Genomic DNA, 18,956 nt, shown 5'->3' on the forward strand with positions numbered 1-18,956 from the left:
GTGGTTTAAGGAAACGGGCTAACAGTGAACACATCAGTCCTTCCGTTCTTTTCCGGTCATAAAACAAACAGTTGGAAAAAGAGAAAATAATAAGGCCCAGCCTCTGCCATTGTGCTGGGTGACATAAGCCCCCTGACACATACGCTGAGCGCGCTTGGCTGCAGTCATGGAAACACAGAGCTGTGTGGTTTTTTTTGCGCTAGTTGTTTGCAAGGTGGCTGCGAATCACATCTGCTGATGGATTAAACCGAGATGAGCCCAACATCTGCATAAAACCACCGTGAAAACCTCTCCAGCTTTTCTTCCCGATGAGCTGACACAGAACCGAGGGTCCCTGGAAGTTCTACAGCCAATTAAATTCGAGTGTTTATGCATAAACGTACAGCACACACATTGAGTGTTAGAGAGGATAAAGCACAGCACTTCAGTGTGTTGAAACATGAGCGCCACATGAATGCACAAGCCTTCCTCTTGAGCCGCCATCATTGACAAGACCAGCATGTTTTTTACTCAGTAAAGGACCCTAAAGGGGAAGATACTACCCAGAAGAACTCTTTTTGGTGACTAAGCAAACACCTGAGGTAAATGAATCTGTGAAAAAAAAAAGAATTGTTGCATAATCTTGAATGCCTACCTTCTTTTCGGTTAGCGACACCTAGGGATGACACATTCGGCCGAACTGCGTGCAATTGAGAGAAACCAGGAGTTATTCATGTGTCCTTTGTGTGTGATGTACTTCACAGACTTGTCTAGAGGAGAGGGAGGGGGGTGGGGACTACTTGGTTGCTGACACACAAAAACTAGAGACACGGACATGTCCAGCATGACTCAAATCAGTAAATCAGGAAACAGCAAATACAATGGGGCAGGGCTGACATGAGAATGCATCCAAAGACCCCGTTCAAAGGACATTTGGAAAGACGTTGTATGTAATTCGTATGACTTCCGTGGGCTTGCTGTGTGTGTGTATGTTCATGGCGATGATAAGCGAAGAAGCTAAAGAAAAAAGAATGTTGTTACACTTAGTATTTAAGTCGTGATTTATGCAAGGGAGTCTAAACTATGTATAGAAAATGAAGACGTTAGGGGGCATTTTGTTTAATTCATCACATCGACTGTGTAATCGATATCTAATTACAGTGTATTTCTGCTGGTGGAATAACAATGAATAAATAATGGCAGGTGTTGGGACTTGGAATGACGGACTGCTGTGGGTAGCATAACCTCATAATTACATACAAGTCAGTATTTCCGTGTCAGGGAAATACTCTGCGGTTGGAAATGGGAGAGGACTCAAGCAAAGTGAGCGAATGGGATAAGTTTCCTCATTGTGCCCCTTCATCTTTTCACTTGATCTTTCTGTCCTTTCGCTATTGACTCCATGAATCATGCAATCTCCGGCAATTAACATCCAGTGCTCTCTTGGCAAGAAGCCTATTACTCTAACTAGGCATGAGCAGAGAATATGACTGCAGCTCAGAAGGTGGAATCTTTAAGGAATGACTATTTCACATAGAATAATTGTTTTAACCTATTCCCTTTTTTTCAAAAATTAAATAATACATTAGCTTTGGGCTTGGCGTGTCTACACACTGTGACAGTCACTTTTAAAACAGCCTTAGCGTTACTGGCTGGCTGTGACATCTGCAGTGGGGTACAGTCATATGAGTCACTGGATGAGAGGCTCTTTGAAAATGACAGATTAACAAATAAAGAACTTAACAAAAAAAGGAGACACCACTCAAACTTGGCTCTTATATTTTAAAAAATGGTGAAGTTTTCCTTTTAAATCTGCATTTATATCCAGAAAAGCAGCTCGAGGATGCTGATCTAGGACAAAACAACAAAACAAAAACAAACCTTCCTGTCCGGATCTAAAACCTCTTAATTGGTAAAGTAAGTTCCTTTTTAATTATTTTGTGTTGGCGATTGATTGGCTGTAATACACATCTGGGGTTCCATTAATTATTTTGCTATGGAGAATATTCAGGTGAGGCGAGCTAAATGAGTGGTGACGGATTTTAATCAATGCCATACTTCTAATGAAATGCAATCTTGCAGAGCCAGAATTGTTTTTTTAAAATATTAATTTCACTTTAATGGTCCGCATTAGGCAATTCTGCCTGGCTTAATAAACTTGAAATAGAATTGAGAAAAGTCAATAAGGAATTCAATTACCTTCAAACAACAACATGAAAAGTGCACGGCTCCCACAATAGCTACGGCTTCCCATCCTTTTAACAACCTCAACGACCTTCTAAAACATTTTTTTCTCCCACTCTGTTGTAACTTTATTAACAAATTCAGACATGAACTTGATTGCACTGAAAACAGCTTCATCCTCTTCAGAGTGCTTTGAAAGAAAAAAAAAACCAAACAGTATCTTTGTGTTGTGTTGGATCTGAGGGGAGGCTGCTGCGACAAGACAGCCACTCGTGAGAAATCTAAATCCCTGTGGGCCGATCTGAATGAGAAGTGAAGACTTTGGTTTGTCAGAGTGTCCTTTCTTACATCACCCACCCCACTCACACACACACACACTTATCAGCATGCACACTCGCCCTGTACAGGATTTGAGGACAGCTGTTGGACATGGTCTGACCTGGTGCTTTGAGATGGGACAGAGAAAACGGATGTGCAGCAGTGAATATGTGTGTATACATGTGTATGTTCAGTATGAAGAGCATGCACACACCAGTCATGCCATGCATGGAGAGGAGGTAGCATAAATCTGAAGGAGGAGGTGGCCGGCTGTGGAGGGATTTAAAGGGGAATGGTGGAGGGGGTGGGGGGGTAGGTGTCTCATGTCCATTTCTGACTCGACTCATGACACAGCATCAGACTTTACTTCTTGTGTGAGCCACCGCACTAAAGCCTGATTAAATACCACCTGGGAACAGCCTGTTTCCCTCCCCGTGTCACTCCCAGCACGTTTTTGGGAAACTTGCCCGGCAGTCATCTTAGCCTTTAAATGATGAACAACAAGACAAGTCTGCATGTGTTGTGTGTCCTCAGGGAGACCTTGGAAATAATTAGATGCTGAGTGAAAGTATGGTTCATTTATATTAAATAGATCTTTTGTTGTTTCGTCCACCAACTTCATCAATTGAACCAGTTTCTCAAAAACGTGCCAGTCAGTGTGGGCTCAGGATCAGACAGGGTGGGGTGGGGGGGGCAGGTCACTAATCAATCTGCTGCCATGGGGACCAGAGGATACACGCTAAGAACAGGGCAATGAAGAAAAAAAAAAAAAAAACAGATTAAGATGGACTGAGCCAGGCTGTGAATGCACTTTGACTTGTTCAATACAGTCCTACGGTTCCTGCATCACGCAGCCTTCCAGGCAGCGGTAACTTGAGACATGGCACCTCTCTTCTTCCTCCTCCTCCTCCTGAGGGGCTACTGGTTGACGAAGATAATACCAGCCGAGGCGCTTGCGGCTCATATTAAAATGACCTCCTGTGACATTATACTGCCAGAAAGGTCTTGGCACTTTAATAAAGTCTAGATGCCATTTATTTATAATGCATGGGAGAGAGAAGGGGTGAAAAAAAAACAAATGACATTCTGCATGCAGAGCTAGACAACTGTTATCTGGCTGAGTTAAGTCTGGATAAAGTAAATTAATATGCCCACATCAGGACAATATAGCCTTTAGCTATTTCTTAACTCCACCCCACTTTAAAAAAAAAGTAGGAAACAATTGTCAGGTGACTCTTGGTAGGAAGATTGGAATCAGAAATGAACACTCGGCAGCAGGTTCGGGGATGTGCGATGGAGGGTGAAACAAAAAAAGGCAAAGCAAAGCATCAAGCAAGTGGAAGTGTTTACTTACTAACTGGACCGATGTTATTGGGAATACCTGCAAGAGACAAGGAGAAAAGAGCATCTTAAAAAGGGCCTTGAGAAAATAACATTTGTAATAGAGATATATTGATAGTCCTCCCCTCACACTTCCCACACAAACATTTGTGATTCATCTGGATGATAAAGTCAACATTTCAGAGTCGAATATTTTAGTGATTAGCGCACGTCAGGGGTTAGACTATGTATTGTTACACACACACACATATCAAATGGCATCATTGATGACGAATCCTGCTTCTGACACCAACGGGAGGACATGTCTTATCCTGCCGCCTCCCCGTCCATCCCTCCATCAAGCTCAATCTCTGAGCCGGGCCGCCACTGAGCAGATAATACAGTCTGTCTCATCCCCATGGAGACCAGATCTCTCCCACACCTGGACATTGGGCTGGATTTGGATCTGAGACATTCACAGGCTTCTTATGCTGATCGTTTTTTACCATCTGAACCAACTGGCGACATCTTGGTTTGGGAATTAATTAGAACGCTTGCATCAGACAACATAACGGAGAGCAACCGATGTCAGAGAACACGTTTTTTCTTTGTTTGAATCTATGTTCTTCAAAGACACATCAACACACTGGTTGCGTATTTTTGGTCAGCTTTGGTCTTTGCTTCCAGGATATCGATGCCAACTCCGTTTTTTCTTCTAATCATCCCTTTGAACAGAGGCTCTCCCTCCTATTTGCTTTACCCCCTGCCCTCAATAAGGCAGTCTGCCCACAAAAACAAACCACCTCCTCACCACGGGAAGGGGAAGCATGCTGGGCAAGAGAAGACATGCGCCCACATTTCTTCCAAACTGGAGAGGAAGAAATGAAATAAATCTCTCTGTCTCTCTCTCTTCCTCTCCTGCTTACATCTTGCTCGCTATCACACCTACAGCTGAGGAAGCTGAGGAGACATATGTGCAGGGTTTTTATTTGGTGGGGCCTTTCAACTGATGGAGCCATCACAAAATATCTCCAAGCACTCGGGGGAAACATGATGCTTTCCTGAGTGTGTGCGTGTGTTTGTGTAGATAGACTTTGATCAAAATGCTGTCCGTTCAATCACTTTTCCTCTGATCTCTGCCCCCTGGTTGTATTTAGGAGGCAGATCTGTGACCTGTCTGAGAGCTGTGAGGTGTTGGGAGGCTATGCTAACATATGGCCACAGAGAGAGTAATGGATGTCAAATCTCAGGGGGGTGGCCAGATGCTAACCAAGAGGACAGGAAGGACAAGGCAAGGACAATCAGAAGCAGAATTATCTTAACTGGCAAGTGCAGGCTGATATGGCAGCAGGTTCACAGTGTTACAATAATGATACAACAGGACAGTACAAACCACAGGCAGCATACATTCTACAGCTTTACCATAGAATCTGCTCCACTCAGCTGCATTTAAATGTTACGCTAAGTAGCCTGAAACAAGCAAAGTTTTCACCTTTGGAAAAAAATAAGGATTTCTTCAACCTCACCACTAGATGGCACCAGATCCCATGCAGAGGTTCTTTAAAAGTCAATTAACAAAACCAGTTAGCGTCTTTAACTGGCAGCACACTGAAAATGAGAATTATAATATTTAGAGTTACTAAATAAGTAACTTGACAATTACTTATGTGCATTATTATTATATATACATCAATATTGATACATAATCACTCTTCAATTATTAAATCATACATTAATCTATTTCCGCTTAATGCAAGCTTCACATGATTGAAAATGCACTGGAAGTGTTTTAGCTCTAACTGAACTGAAAAAAGAAGAAGAAATGCAGTGCTAAAAACGGGCCTGGTTGAGTAGCTGACAGAGCAATAATACACAGGCGCTATCTACATCTAGTCAGGAAGATTAGCAGGGGACCCACTACATTAAATGGAAACGGATATAGATATATGAGCAGAGAGAGAAAGAGAAGAGGGTGACTGGCTCTTGCTGTTACAGTACGGACCTTCGTAAAATAGAGTTCACTGTTTGGAGAGAGATATTCTTCATACCAGTGTGTTTATACAGAGAAAATATTCACTGTGTTCTCAACAGACTGTACACAAGTGCCTTCAAGATGAATATACAATTGTAATAGGCTATTGATGCACTGGGAGGGTGTGCGCTTACTGAAGTGTTAAATCACTCACACCACTCAGAGTAAGACGATGCCGATGATATAAATTGAGAACGGCAGATTACACAGTGTACAGTAGTCGTGTATTAATCAACTACTGATTATACGATGTAGTATTTTTAGCCTTCCCCCTGTAAACAGAATGTACCTTCAGTGTAAATCATGTTACATACAAACAAGTGTTAATCAAAGCCACCACTGTATTGACAAATTACACTTAGCCGAGGTCAGGGCCAAGCAGCCCTATCTTCCAGGTCATGAGCTCCAACACCAGAGGCCTGTCAGCGCAATTATTCACCGCTTTATGAACAACCTGTGTGCTCCAGGCAGATCCATGGATCCCATGTCAGGTCATTCGATTAATTTTCAATCGCAGTCATTTTCAATCCCCTTCACCTGCCCGGCCTCGCCATTACAGGGCATGGCTGCAATCTAATTTTGTCCTATCACACAGGAAGAGCATTAGGGGCTGCTTATGTTGACGGCGTGCTCCATTGATTTTTATGTGTTTTGCTCAGGGATCATGGCTGCGAGCTGCTTGGGTGGTGAATATGATCTCTGAGGGCTGTGTTGTTCACTGAATGTGATCTGTGTGAATGGGATCTGCACATGTAACACAAACACAAAGAGGGGCATTAAAATCTCACTTCACAGAGCGGGGTGGTCAGACGTGCTCGATGTTTATTCTTTACACGATCACTTCAAGTTATGATGTCAACCAACTAAGACCTCCAACCTATGGATTATCAGAGTACAGCTATGCTTTAAATAGATCCAAGCTAATTTATTCTGTGCATGGGCTGAAAGAATGGACGTCTTGGTCAAGTTTACCCTCTGGTTCTTGGATTTTACTGTCAGTTGGTGGCGTAGTAGTCAGATATGACTGTGTGTGTCATTACATTGTTTCTGTCAGTCTCCATTCTGCTCTGACCTTCAATGTGCCTCACCTGTTTGCCTGGGCGCTACCTGGACTTCTCTGAAAAGGCGGCTTATCTGCTGAATTCCACCACAGGCAAAGTTGGTAATTGCTTTCCCTGGCTGCCATCATTTCACAGCAATCTATCATCATCTGGAGCTCTTTGGCTATATAGAGCCCAGTCATGGTGACAGGCATTGCTAACTGGTTAGCAACGGAAAAGGCTGCCAAAAACACAAGCACACCGCATGCAGGTTGATTGAATTCCTCAGGAGAAAAATTACGGCTTGCCTTGCCGGAGTGCCTGGCTCACCGGCTCACTCGCCTCGTCTCAATGTGTAGATCTGAATTGAAGGTGGCAAGTCTTAAAGTGCCCAGGAGCCAAGTTGGAAGAAGCACAGTTTAAGATTTCAGGGATGGAATGAGGTGTACGTCGATGGTGGCAGCAGTAAGGGTATTGGAAGAAAAAAAAAAGATGGAAGAAACAAATATTTGAAATAAAGATTACCGTCACAGCTGCACAGAGCTGAGATGTAGAAAAGACAGAGTAAACAAGCTGGGTCTCTGGGGTGGTTGGGGGTGTTGTGGAGGATAGAATGAGAGAGAGAGAGAGAATGGAAGCATAAAACAAAACCAAGAGATGGAGCAGGCAGAGGAAGAAAAAGGTAGTGAGGAAGAAGAGCTGAAGGAGCAGCAGGATGGGAGAAGATGGGGTGAAATAAAAATTCAAATAACTCTGGGAAAGCATAAATGAGCGGCTGTGAGAGAAAGGGAGGAACAATGGGACTGTGTGGAGATGCATTAACATGTGGCTCTAATTGAATACCAGGTAGACATGTGAGCCTGATTAAAAAAACATTTTAAACAGAGACAACAGTTCCACAACACTGAGTTAAATACTGTCTTTTATGTTCATTAAATCCCCTGTGAAGAGCTGTAGGAAATATTTGAAAACTGTGTTTGTGGAAACCGTGGGCTATATATAAAAAAATATGGTATTTTATGCATATATGCAGATGCACAGACTTCCTGAAGAACATTCTGAAGCTCAGTGTGGTGGCTCTGGGCCATTTCTGGAGTGTGAGTGGAGCTGAGTGACTATTTCAATGGCTACATTTCTAGGAAGCTACTCTATCAAATTGCGTGTTCTCATGTCTCAGTAACCTTTGATTTCTACCAAGGACTGAAGACTTCACAGAGTTCTCAAGAATGCTTTGTGTGCATATTGCTATCGCCAAAGCACCCACAATGGTGCATATATGAAGATTATTAAAGGTCTCAATGGGAATGTTTCGACATGCACCGTTAACAGCACCATTATGTGTCCTTTAATCATTAGAAGAAAATGACATATAATAAAAAAGTCTCATCCTTATGGGGAAAGCTTAGCAAGGGGTTGAGTTAGTTTAGAATAAATACCAAAAAAATGGTGGAGAAACTTGTTGCAGATCAGACAGTTGACCTCAATGTGTTCATCTTTGTGATCCAAACCATAATTTCCTAATTTTAAACCTAACCAAGAAGTTTTCATGGTTTTAAGGTGAGCACACAATGTCAAAAGCTTGAGGACATGTTGTCATGGGTGCAAAAATTATGCATACTTACTAATTTTTTTTTTTCTACCAGGTAATATTTGGGAGTCTAGAGGAGTAGAGTGAAGAAATGTACATATACTTCATCCACACCTAAGGGAAAAGCAATCAGACCTAGATCTAAATGTGTGTATCTGTGTAGATATGTGAGTGTGTGTTTTGGTCACATGACCACACAGGTTGGACAAGAGCTCTGCATTAATGCACACTCATCAAAAAAAAGGAATTTGTAAGTCGTGTGAAATAACAGTTGTTGTTGTTGTTGTTGTGACTGTCACCTCCAGATACCACAGTGCTGCTTAGCATGCTAATGTGGGATGCAGGAGATGCTGCGTGCTCTGTGGGGTGAAGCAGAGAAATCCACTGCGTGTCCACGCCTCTTACTGCTTTGATCAGAGGAGATCCATAAAACTCTGAGCCTGGCTTCAGCTAAATCTCAACAAGAGTCTCTTAATCCTGCACTGACAAGGTAATCTACTCATCAGGATGCAGACGGAACAAACGAGTACTTCATTTCCAGGAGTGCTATGCATCATTGGGAGAAAATTAAATTTCCTCAAGACAATTATTTGTTAAAATGTTTAAATAAATAAAGACCCTGTTTTACTTGTTTTCCTACTGAGGCCATTTAAACACTTTCAATTAGCAGTACCTGCTAAAACATCGCACAAAAAACAACACAATGTGATCATCATGAAAAATAATGGCTGCAGGTGACGGGTGGGATCTCTTATTATTGCTGTCATAGCAGCTATCAACCAGAACAGTCACAAGGCTGTCGGTGTGCAGCAAGGCCGCACATCTCTTATATACCCCGTGACTGTCACAGCATGGAGACAGGTCACAACCTTCAACAACTCTTTCTTTCTTTCCCACAAGCAGGTCTCTCAGAAAACATCTTTAGGTGACTGAATAATTACAAAGTTATCTGAACGTAATCCGCAGATGGGTTTGGAATTCATTTATGTGTACCTTCCATATTTTAATGACTTACCTTAATTTCACACCTTTGTCAATTTCATTGGGATAGATGATGGTGCAAATTAGTCTCCACCCAACCCCTCTTTGAACACCAGACAAAGTTTATGGAGAGGCAAAGCCAGAGCACTGTGTTTCAGCACCTTCCACTTTGGGACTGGAACATATTTAATTGGATCTGACACCTCTATTAAATTATGCAAACACATGTTTGTCTAATATTGACTACTTGTTAGTTGTGGTTCTAAATAATAATAATAAAAAAATCTTAATTTCCCCAATATAGAAACCAGAGGTGGATTTATGATGCATTCCATGACTGTTCTCTTTCCCCTCTGAGCAGGTGGAGCTCACCCCTGTCTGTGTTCCAGGACCTGCTATTGTACAAATAATGCAAGTAGTGGTTCTTTATGTTGTTATGTATGAAAATGACTTCAGTTCTGTGGCTCAGCCAGAGTGATGCCAGCTTATTCATTAATTCTGACAATAGCAAATAATGATGTGTGTGAAAATGATCCGTCATTCAGGTCATGGTGTATCAGTAAGATCTGAATGCTGAGCTGATGAAGCTGATGAGGCTGATGAGAGCAATGAAACGTCTTCAAGGAACTCACAGACAAGTCCATTTAACATTTAAGAGAAGAGATTTCTTTGGGTTTTTAACCACATACTTCACTGCTCCATGCATACATACAGGAATATTAATGTATGCAAATGTATCAAAGCAATGTAAAATCAATTTAAAGTTCATATAAGAACTTTAGCAGAACATTCAGGAAACATTTTTTACTGTTTGAAATCAACTTTTCAGAGGCCACCAGTAGCTGCTCCCCAACCTCCACCGCCGGCTTCTATTTCCCTCAGTATTCTCGGCCCTACAGTGAAATGAACTGCCATGGTTAATTCTCAAACTGATCCCTCTCCTTCTGTCTCCACAGAGGAAGGAAGTGAGAATGAGTGAGGATCAGGAAAGAGTGTGTGTGTGTTTATGGTGGGTGGGGTATTGAGAGACATAGATGGAGAGAGGAAAAGTGAGAGAGACAGAGCCCACCCCAGACGGCTGAGTTAGCTGTGACAGAGAGTGATGCCCACTTCCCCTCCTTCTATCTTTGCCATCATTTTCTTTCTTCATCACTTTTTAAGTCCTCTTCTTTTGCGCTCCCAACACATCGTAAAAAACCACATATCACACACACACACACACACACCCCACCCCCCCATGTATGATGATTCATCGACCTCCTTATCACATCAGACGACTTGATGGGCATAGTAAAAAGAAATTAAATCTTAATTAAATTTTCATCTTTGACAAATTTGTCTCTGCAGAGCTGCCATATGCTCACTGGTTTTGGGGGGAAAACATTGAGAGCAGGGGAGACTTTTGGAATTGCTGTTAAAATGGGCTTGAACATTACGAAACAGCACAAGGTGCATTTTTCTGTCAGCCTTCTGCATTTTCTTTTCTATTCAGGAGGGATAACCTTGCATTCCTATAGATTTCTCACAGCGTTATTACATTATGGATTTTTCTCCCTCCAAGACAAAGTATAATAATGCACTTTATACCAGGACTGTTTTTCATCACATGCAGGGCAAAGGGAGGCTGCGTGTGTGTCCGTGTGTAGTTAAGATTGTGTGTAAGCTTTGAGGAGTGTGCACACAGGTGTGGGTGAGCACCTGTGTATGTGTGTGTGTGTGTCAAAATTTTTAATAATGTGCTGTCAATCTGGGCTCAGGGGATGGTCATTTCACTAACCCTCCCTAAGTCTCATATAACGTAGATCCTCTGGGAGGAAGAGAATAAGTCATCAGTGGCCCGACGGCAGAGAGTCCTCGAGCACCGCCGACGCAGTCAGAAATCACAGCAGATGCAATAAGAAGACGGGCGGGATAAAAGTTGGGCTTTTAAATTAATGCCAGCACACTCGACCTCATAGACCCGCCGCTCATCACTCTGTCTGGGGTGATTTCATAGGGTGACAATTAGGTCTATCATGCATTTATTTATTCATTCACTAAAGCTGGACCCAACACATCTGGAGTCTGCAAAGTCTGCAAAGGGACACATGGAGGATGGTTCTTTTTTCTTTCTACTACATTTATGTGTGTTTCTTTCACATTGTATCAGATAAAACCAAGAAAAATAGTTTAAATGGATGTCTCTTGCATGAGGCTAAATATCCAATATGTGTCTTCCACGCTCCGTATAAAGAAAATAAAAAATCCTCTCATGATGTGACGTCACTACAACACATTAGACAAAAAGGAGTTGGCCCACTTACTTCACTGCAAGCGGGAGTAAATAATTGCCTCTATTCTACATTAGCATTGCAGCTGGTGCTGGACAACATTATTTACGACCTCTAATATACTGTGTGTATTAGTGTAAATCTTTGGCCCCTACATCAACAGGCACTTTAAGATATAAAATGCAACTGTAGACGACAGTGTACCCAGTTAAATACAATGGAGGGACGCTGCACAGCAGAGAGAAAAAACACAATATAGTCACTCATTTTCATCATTTTTGGATAAACTCTTCTGTTCATTCATCTACACAAAAGACCTTTTTAATGTTATTAATGCTTTAAAAGCAGATGATTCAGCACAGTGGTGGTTATTTCTTAAGGCCTCCACTCATTTTACAGAGCAAAGTGATACTAAAAAGTGAAAGGAAGACCAAACTATAATCCTGATGCTCCACACTGAGGTATGTGGTCTTGTCAAAGAGAGCTCTGACTTGATGTTGTGGGTGTTTTTAAAGGACAGAAGGAGTAAGTAAGTCAGACACAGGGCATCTGCTGTTGCAGCTTTTACAGCTCCTACCATGCCTAAGATAGGAAAACATGTAGTTTGTTTTGTGCATATTGATTGACTCTTTAGTGTGTGTGTGTGTGTTTGTACTCACAGATATTAGCCGTGCCCTTGGGGATGGGCAGGTAGGAGCCAGCGCTCCACGCTCGCCCCTGGTAGTTCCTCTTACAGCGGCCACAGTCGGGGCCCGTGGTGTTGTGCTCGCACTCGCAGCTCAACTTCTCTTTGTCATAAACGCAGCTGTTGGCGTGAAGATTGCACTTGCACCTGTCAAAGACAGAGAGGAAGCGTTCAGAGGACAAACACATCAACACGAGCAAATTTTCACGGCAAATGAAAAACAGACAGCTTTTTATTGTGTTGGACAATGGAGCTGAAGGGCAGAACGTCCTTGACTGGCGGTGGCATTGAAACGCAGTCAAAGCGGCACAGACAGTTACGTCTTCAAACTTCAAGGGGTGCTAGTTCAAAGAAAAGAACAAATCTGGCATCATTATTTTTTGCACCCCTCTCCACTTGGAAAGGTAGCACAGTTTTAATTGTCCCACTGGAGGATGCGTAATTGTAGTAAGGTCACGGTGGATGGGTACGGGGAGGACCAGCAGGGAGAGCGGGACGAGGAGGAGGAGGAGGAGGTACGGGAGCTGCAGAAAACAAGCCGAGTTAAAGTGTGGCACAAGCACCTGGAAAATGAAGGCATGGAAAGGCTTGTAGCTCTGCGAGACGACGAATAGCTCAGAGTTAGCCAGAGGGTGGCACGGAGCAGCAGCGTGACTACCTTTTCTATGACAAATTAATATGAGATGAGATCTCAGAAGCATATTTTCAGGTTGGGGGAAGAGGGGGCTCCCTTAAGGTGCACTAAATCCCCCACTCACATCCTGCTCACCAGAACCTCAATTTAACAATAAACTCAGCAAATTCATTTTCTGCGGTGACTAGATGAGTATTGAGGGGATATCTATCTGTTAAATTAATTTATGAGCCTGATGCAGCATGAAGCACTCGGAGAAATACAGAGAAATTCACACACAGAAAACAAGACGACTGAGTTTTGGACTGTTGGAATATGAATTCTAAGGCAGTGCTCTGTGTTTTTAAGATATCTTTAGCCCTTAAGTAGAAGGATTACATTTATACATCTTTTACATTTGACCAGTTCATCAAAGCTCTTGTTTCCAAAGGGTACCAGCAGGCACGATTGTGCGTCAGTACCTTTACCCTGTTTCAGAAAAGACTCACTGAATAGTGCTGCGTTTGTTTATTTGATAAATCCTGCAGGTCATGTAAGGGTACTTAGAACATTTACACTCAGAGTCAAGTGAAAGGCAACTCTTCACAAAACATTAAGGGAGGGAGATGGAGGGAAAGATGTTGATGGAGATGACACAGATCAAGTATTAGTAAGGATCTCCAGTATAGTGGCTGGCCACTTTCACCCTGCCTCAACACAACACTGATCCCTGAATAAATACAATCATTCCAAAGAAGGGCAAAGACTGTAATCACTTACTGGTCCTTGACCCTGACACTAAACCGATCTGCCGTTTGTTGGTACTTAAGTGCTGTGCTGAATGGAAGTGTTGTCAATGGTCACAAGTAACTAATACATTTAATATAAATTCTGCAAGTAAATAAAAAAAAACACACTGTTATGATTTTAGCTAATTTGTCATCACACACATTTGAAAGAAAGGACAAGTATTTGGTTCTAAAACCATTTATATTTTATATTTTTTTGGGCACAAATGAAAGAAAACATTTGGTGCCAAAAGTGCCAAAAACCGCAGTTCCTCTAACAGCCACTAGTCAACATACAAACTGCAGCACTAAAAGTGCATGTCTGCTCTGAGTGACAGATAGATGCTGTCACGTTGCCACCTGCTGACCTCTGCCCCCCCCCTAACACTCCACCTCTTAATCATGCCAAGTTACAACACACAACACAGGAACACAGGCAGTGTGATACAAATATATTTGGTTCACGGCTGTCAGAAAAGTACACAATACTACCAACGTTAGCACCACACTCTGCCTGCCAAAGATGGCAGACTGCACTATTTATTTTATCTGTCCACATTTGTCTGGCTGCACCGAAACTCAGCAACTTGTGATTTATGTCCAGCCACAGCCAGATAGAATGGAGGATGGAGCTTAAAGGACATTTTTCACATTTGTTTTAGTTTTCAGATGTGTTACAGCACCTTTTATATGCTGTAATTTAGCTTTGTAACCTCACATTACAATGGATTACATTTACTACAACTCTCATAAATATCCAGTCAAAGTGGCTCCATCTGAGTTTACAGTCCTACTCATTGTGCGCTCTTTTTTTCTGTTGTAAAAGTCAGATTTGTGTGTGTACGTGTGTGTGTGTGTAAGTGGAGCGGTTAGACGCTGTGGTGTGGATCGACTTCACATGCAGCCCCTTTGTGGTTTAACCTTCAGCTTCTTTTAACGTCGGCAACATTTTAATCAGCGTCCAGAAATGATAGCGCCGTCGGCATAATGATGGAGACCGCCGGCGGGGCCCGCAGGGTCTCCAGCGCTGCTGTGCTTCCAATCAGCACTGGCTCCTGAATGCAGATACCATTGGGATGCTTCCTAACCGCTGCAACAGCAACTACATCTTCAAAAAGGGCCAAAGTAAACTTGTACTTAACAGCATTTGATTGGCAAATTTCCTCCTGGGTTCCCCAATTCTGTGTCTTCAACTCCTGCAGGCCCTGCCACACTTTGAAGGCTCTGTGGGTTTTCTCTTCTCCTGACTTCCTATCCGTCTTTGAATCATATAATATCTCTTCATATCCTGCCTCTATCCACCTATTAGGCTGTCACTCTGCTCCGGTATCTCTCATTAATAAATATTCATGGTGCTAAGACGTCTTTGTTTTTGCATGGTGCTCTCAAAGTGATATTGCTCAAGGCATTATTGAGTGTGCCAGGCACCGTCTGTGAGCTAAAGGTCCAGATATGTTTTCATAAAATTACCCACAAGGCTGTGAGCTCAAACTGCTAAACTGGCACAAAAAAAGGCAGAAAAAAAACTTGATTGAAGGTTTGATTCTTTTTTTTTTTTGCTGCAAACATAATCTTATATCTGACAAGGGTTTAAAGTTCTCCTTGAGATGGTGTAGATGGAAGATCGTTGGGCCCAAATGCATTATTTTTCTTTGTTTTTTGGGGTGCAGCCCGTTGAGACTTAGCTTACCTGGAGCAGTTTGGCAACAACCTCTGCAGTAATGGGATTCTGATTGACACCATGGGTCCAGACCACACATTCCACTGATGATGCCACCAACAACAAATGAAAACAAGGTACCACAAAGCTGTAATTCCCAAGAATGCACCCTGTTTTCTTTTTTTTCTTCCATTCAGCCATGTTCGTTCCCAGTCATCGCTTAATTTTGCTCATTGCAGCATCAAAGCCGAACGTATCAGCCATTAATTAATAGTAATTATCCACAATCCAAGCCTACAACATCCCCGATGCACAAAGCTGCTGATCCCAACAAATTGAGCAGAGTAAACTCAACATGGTCCTTAAGTGGGTTAACTAAGTGAAGCAATTAAATTTCAATCTAACGCCCAGGTGTTTTCATACGCAAGCCAATTGGGTCAAACGTTCGGTTAATAAACGCTTTTTATAGCTGCGTGTCTGCAGTCAGTGCAGTGCGTGCTGCAAATGAGCGACAACACACCGGGGGTTGAGGGGCAAGGCGGTGGCGGTGATGTTGGGAGGGGGGGGGCAGCTGGTTCGGAGAATGCTACGGCTTAATTATGCATGATGAAAATGAAAGGGAAACACTGGGAAAAGGATCTGGAGGTGTAGTGGTTACTCACTCACATACAAGGAGATTTTCTGTATAACTTCCCACCTAACTTACACGCTACACTGACATGTAGCTGCTGTCTGTATCAGCTTAAAGCGTATCAGCCTGCCTGCTAACATGTTACCTGCTAATTGCCTCTGCTACGTCTCTCCCCACCCCTGCCTGCAGTGCATTGTGGGAAGTGGAAAGAGTGAGATCTCAGCACCAGCTCTCCTGGGATGGACCTAAGCCCCCAACCTTCTCCTAATTATAACCAGAACCTCACTAGAAAGCAAGCAGGCAGTGAAAGCCGAGAAATCATGACAGATTTACTGCATTACTCCTCAATTAAGGGACATTATAGAGCTGTTCAGTAAATGCATTTACAGATTGAGCAGAGCTATGCAAGTGCAGGACTTGTGAAGAGAAAATATCCAATCTTTTAAACCTGCATGGGTCTAAAGGGGCAGAAAAGCACTGCTCTGAATGACCTCCACCTTTACAATCCTCAGCAGGTGCACATTCAGCCTTGTTGCTCTGTTTTAGACTCTGCTGGAAAGGGCAGCAATCGCAAACAGCAATTATCATTAAAACATTTTAAGATACAAACAAAAAAAAAGTGATAGTCATAACTGCTTAGTTGCACTGCCTGGCTTTGCTAGTGTTTACAACAGGAAATATTGGAGAAGCCATATGCTTAAGTAGCCAATTAAGCCTTGGGTTGGCACACAGATAGGGACCCAGCTGCTGAACTATGGCAGCTTACTTAAAAAATGCAGGACTTCTAATTATTTTAATGACTGTGGCTCTAGTTGTATATTCCTCTCAAAATAATGAAAAAACATTCTTTTTTTTAATCCGCCATTGGTCTGTTAGTTCTCTGGTTCCACACATAGAGGTAAATGTGCCTGCACCCATCTATCCAATCCCCTGCATTACTAATGTATGGAGTTGGACATGCTATCCAAGCAGGAGTCAATCAAGAGGTCTTTACTGCCTGTGACATGCCAGGCCAGTTCAATAGAATCGACATGCTGGGCCTCGGTGATACTGCTCTCAGCTAAAGACTGCTGGCTGCGTGGACAGAAAGTGCACTGCAGAGGTGTGAGAAGGCTCCATCACTGAGAGGAGGGAGTGGATACGGGCTAAAAGGCAAGGCCAGGTGGATGAGTGACATTTAGCAATGTTGTCATTTCATAAGTGATCTTACTGCTCAGAGCTTTAAGAGAGGAAACTCCCAAAAGATGAGGAAACGCATTGATCAGTTTGGGTCAGCAGAAAGTCCGCAGACTGTGAGAGGTTAAACTGCATTTGACCTGTGTGTGTGTGTGTGTGAGAGAGAGCATCATCTACAGCCTCCTGTTTCAAATCTTGGTGAGGCTAACAAATAAAAAATTAACACGACCCACTTCTTTTAATGGTCTTTTGTTATCTTCTTTCTTCCTACTAATGTCACTAGCCATTAAACTTTGGCAACCTCTTCTTTGTTACTCAATCCCAGCGTCTGGCGCAGACATTTCCCATGGCTACGCCCACCAGGGGCCATAATCTGAAACCAAGGGAAGGACCCAAAGAGCAGGTGTAATTACAGAAAATGCTGGCAGTTTCCCAGCTTGCACAGGGGTTAACTCTCAGAGCCCTTCTCCTACTTAAACCCCAGACCAGGTCATTAGTAGTTCAGGTGGTTACTAGCATTGTATTGAAAACATTTCTATTATATATAAGTTGAACAGCCTCCTGGTGATTGATGAGCAGTGGGATGTATAGGATTGCTTGAAGGAGAACATGCAGGTGTGTGTGTGAGAGAGAGAAGAGGGATGTGGAAATGTAGAGAGAGGATCTGTGTGTGTTTACATCTGTGGTCTCATTCATGTGCTTAAAATATTACATATTACAAACAAGTTAAAATGATGATTGACTGCTTCAGCAGGGACTGGGGTGCATTTATGATCTGTGACTGTGGTATGGCTGTGACTGGACATATTGGTGCTGTGCAGCTAATGGATATTTATGTCAGTTTGTTTTTTAGCTGATTGAATTGTTGTGATTCTAGAAACCTAAAGGTCTGCGGTATATTAGAAGAGAGAAGAAAACTGCAGTTACCCATGCAGACAGAAAGACCAAATGATTTTGTTCCATTCTTACCATCAACACAGCAGCAGCTATATTGAAATAAAAAAGACAGAAACAAAGAATATAGCAGCAGCTGTTTGGCAGCAAATTCAAACAATGTCAACTCAGGACCAGCCGACTGCTGACAGGCAGCACACACAACACAAAAAAAGCTGATTAAAGCCAAATATACTATCTAAAAAGCTACAATTTTCATCATATTCTGCTTAATTTTTGAAACTGTCTATGGCTAGACAATATCTCTCCATGGAACCTGATAACTTATTATAAAAAAGTGAAAGTCTGTTCTGGATATTTTGACTAACACATAAGAATCCTGATAAAAGAAAACAATATTATTTTAACTTCTATTTCCAGACATCCAGGCGACTATGGCTGAAGACCCAGTGTGCCAGTCATGTGTCAGTCATACATACTTAAACCAGTGGTGACACTAATTATTGCTGCACTGGTGACCATTTGTGGTCATCTTGGTAACCCAAAGCCACTGAATGCTGCCATCTAATCATCAGCATCGCCTAACATCATCATCAGCATCCTCCTGAGCAGTCACTCCACAGCACCACTGAGACATCGTGCTCCAATAATTTACATTACCTTGCTAAAGGAGCAAAGGTCTGGAAAATTCTACACAGCACTTTTTTCTTTGTTTGATTGTATTCCTTTCTTCCTTTGTCAGTTGCAGCTCTATTGTACCATCCTGTTCTGCTTGAAGGCTAAAGCGCCGTCGGACG

The 18,956-nt window shown here is 42.5% G+C and overlaps 1 protein-coding gene across 1 annotated transcript in view; it reads right to left on the minus strand.

Moving 5' to 3' along the window:
- ntng1a (netrin g1a) overlaps positions 1–18,956 on the minus strand; it is a 72,019-nt gene that overhangs the window by 10,487 nt on the left and 42,576 nt on the right. Inside the window, exons 3-5 of the mRNA XM_028433526.1 lie at positions 12,372–12,544; positions 10,303–10,335; positions 635–655 (exon numbers count right to left, since the gene is read on the minus strand). Coding sequence (XP_028289327.1) covers positions 635–655; positions 10,303–10,335; positions 12,372–12,544 — 227 coding nt within the window. The remainder of the gene's footprint in view (positions 1–634; positions 656–10,302; positions 10,336–12,371; positions 12,545–18,956) is intronic.

Source organism: Parambassis ranga, chromosome 20 (genome assembly GCF_900634625.1).
Source record: "Parambassis ranga chromosome 20, fParRan2.1, whole genome shotgun sequence".
NCBI classification, from domain to species: Eukaryota; Metazoa; Chordata; class Actinopteri; family Ambassidae; genus Parambassis; species Parambassis ranga.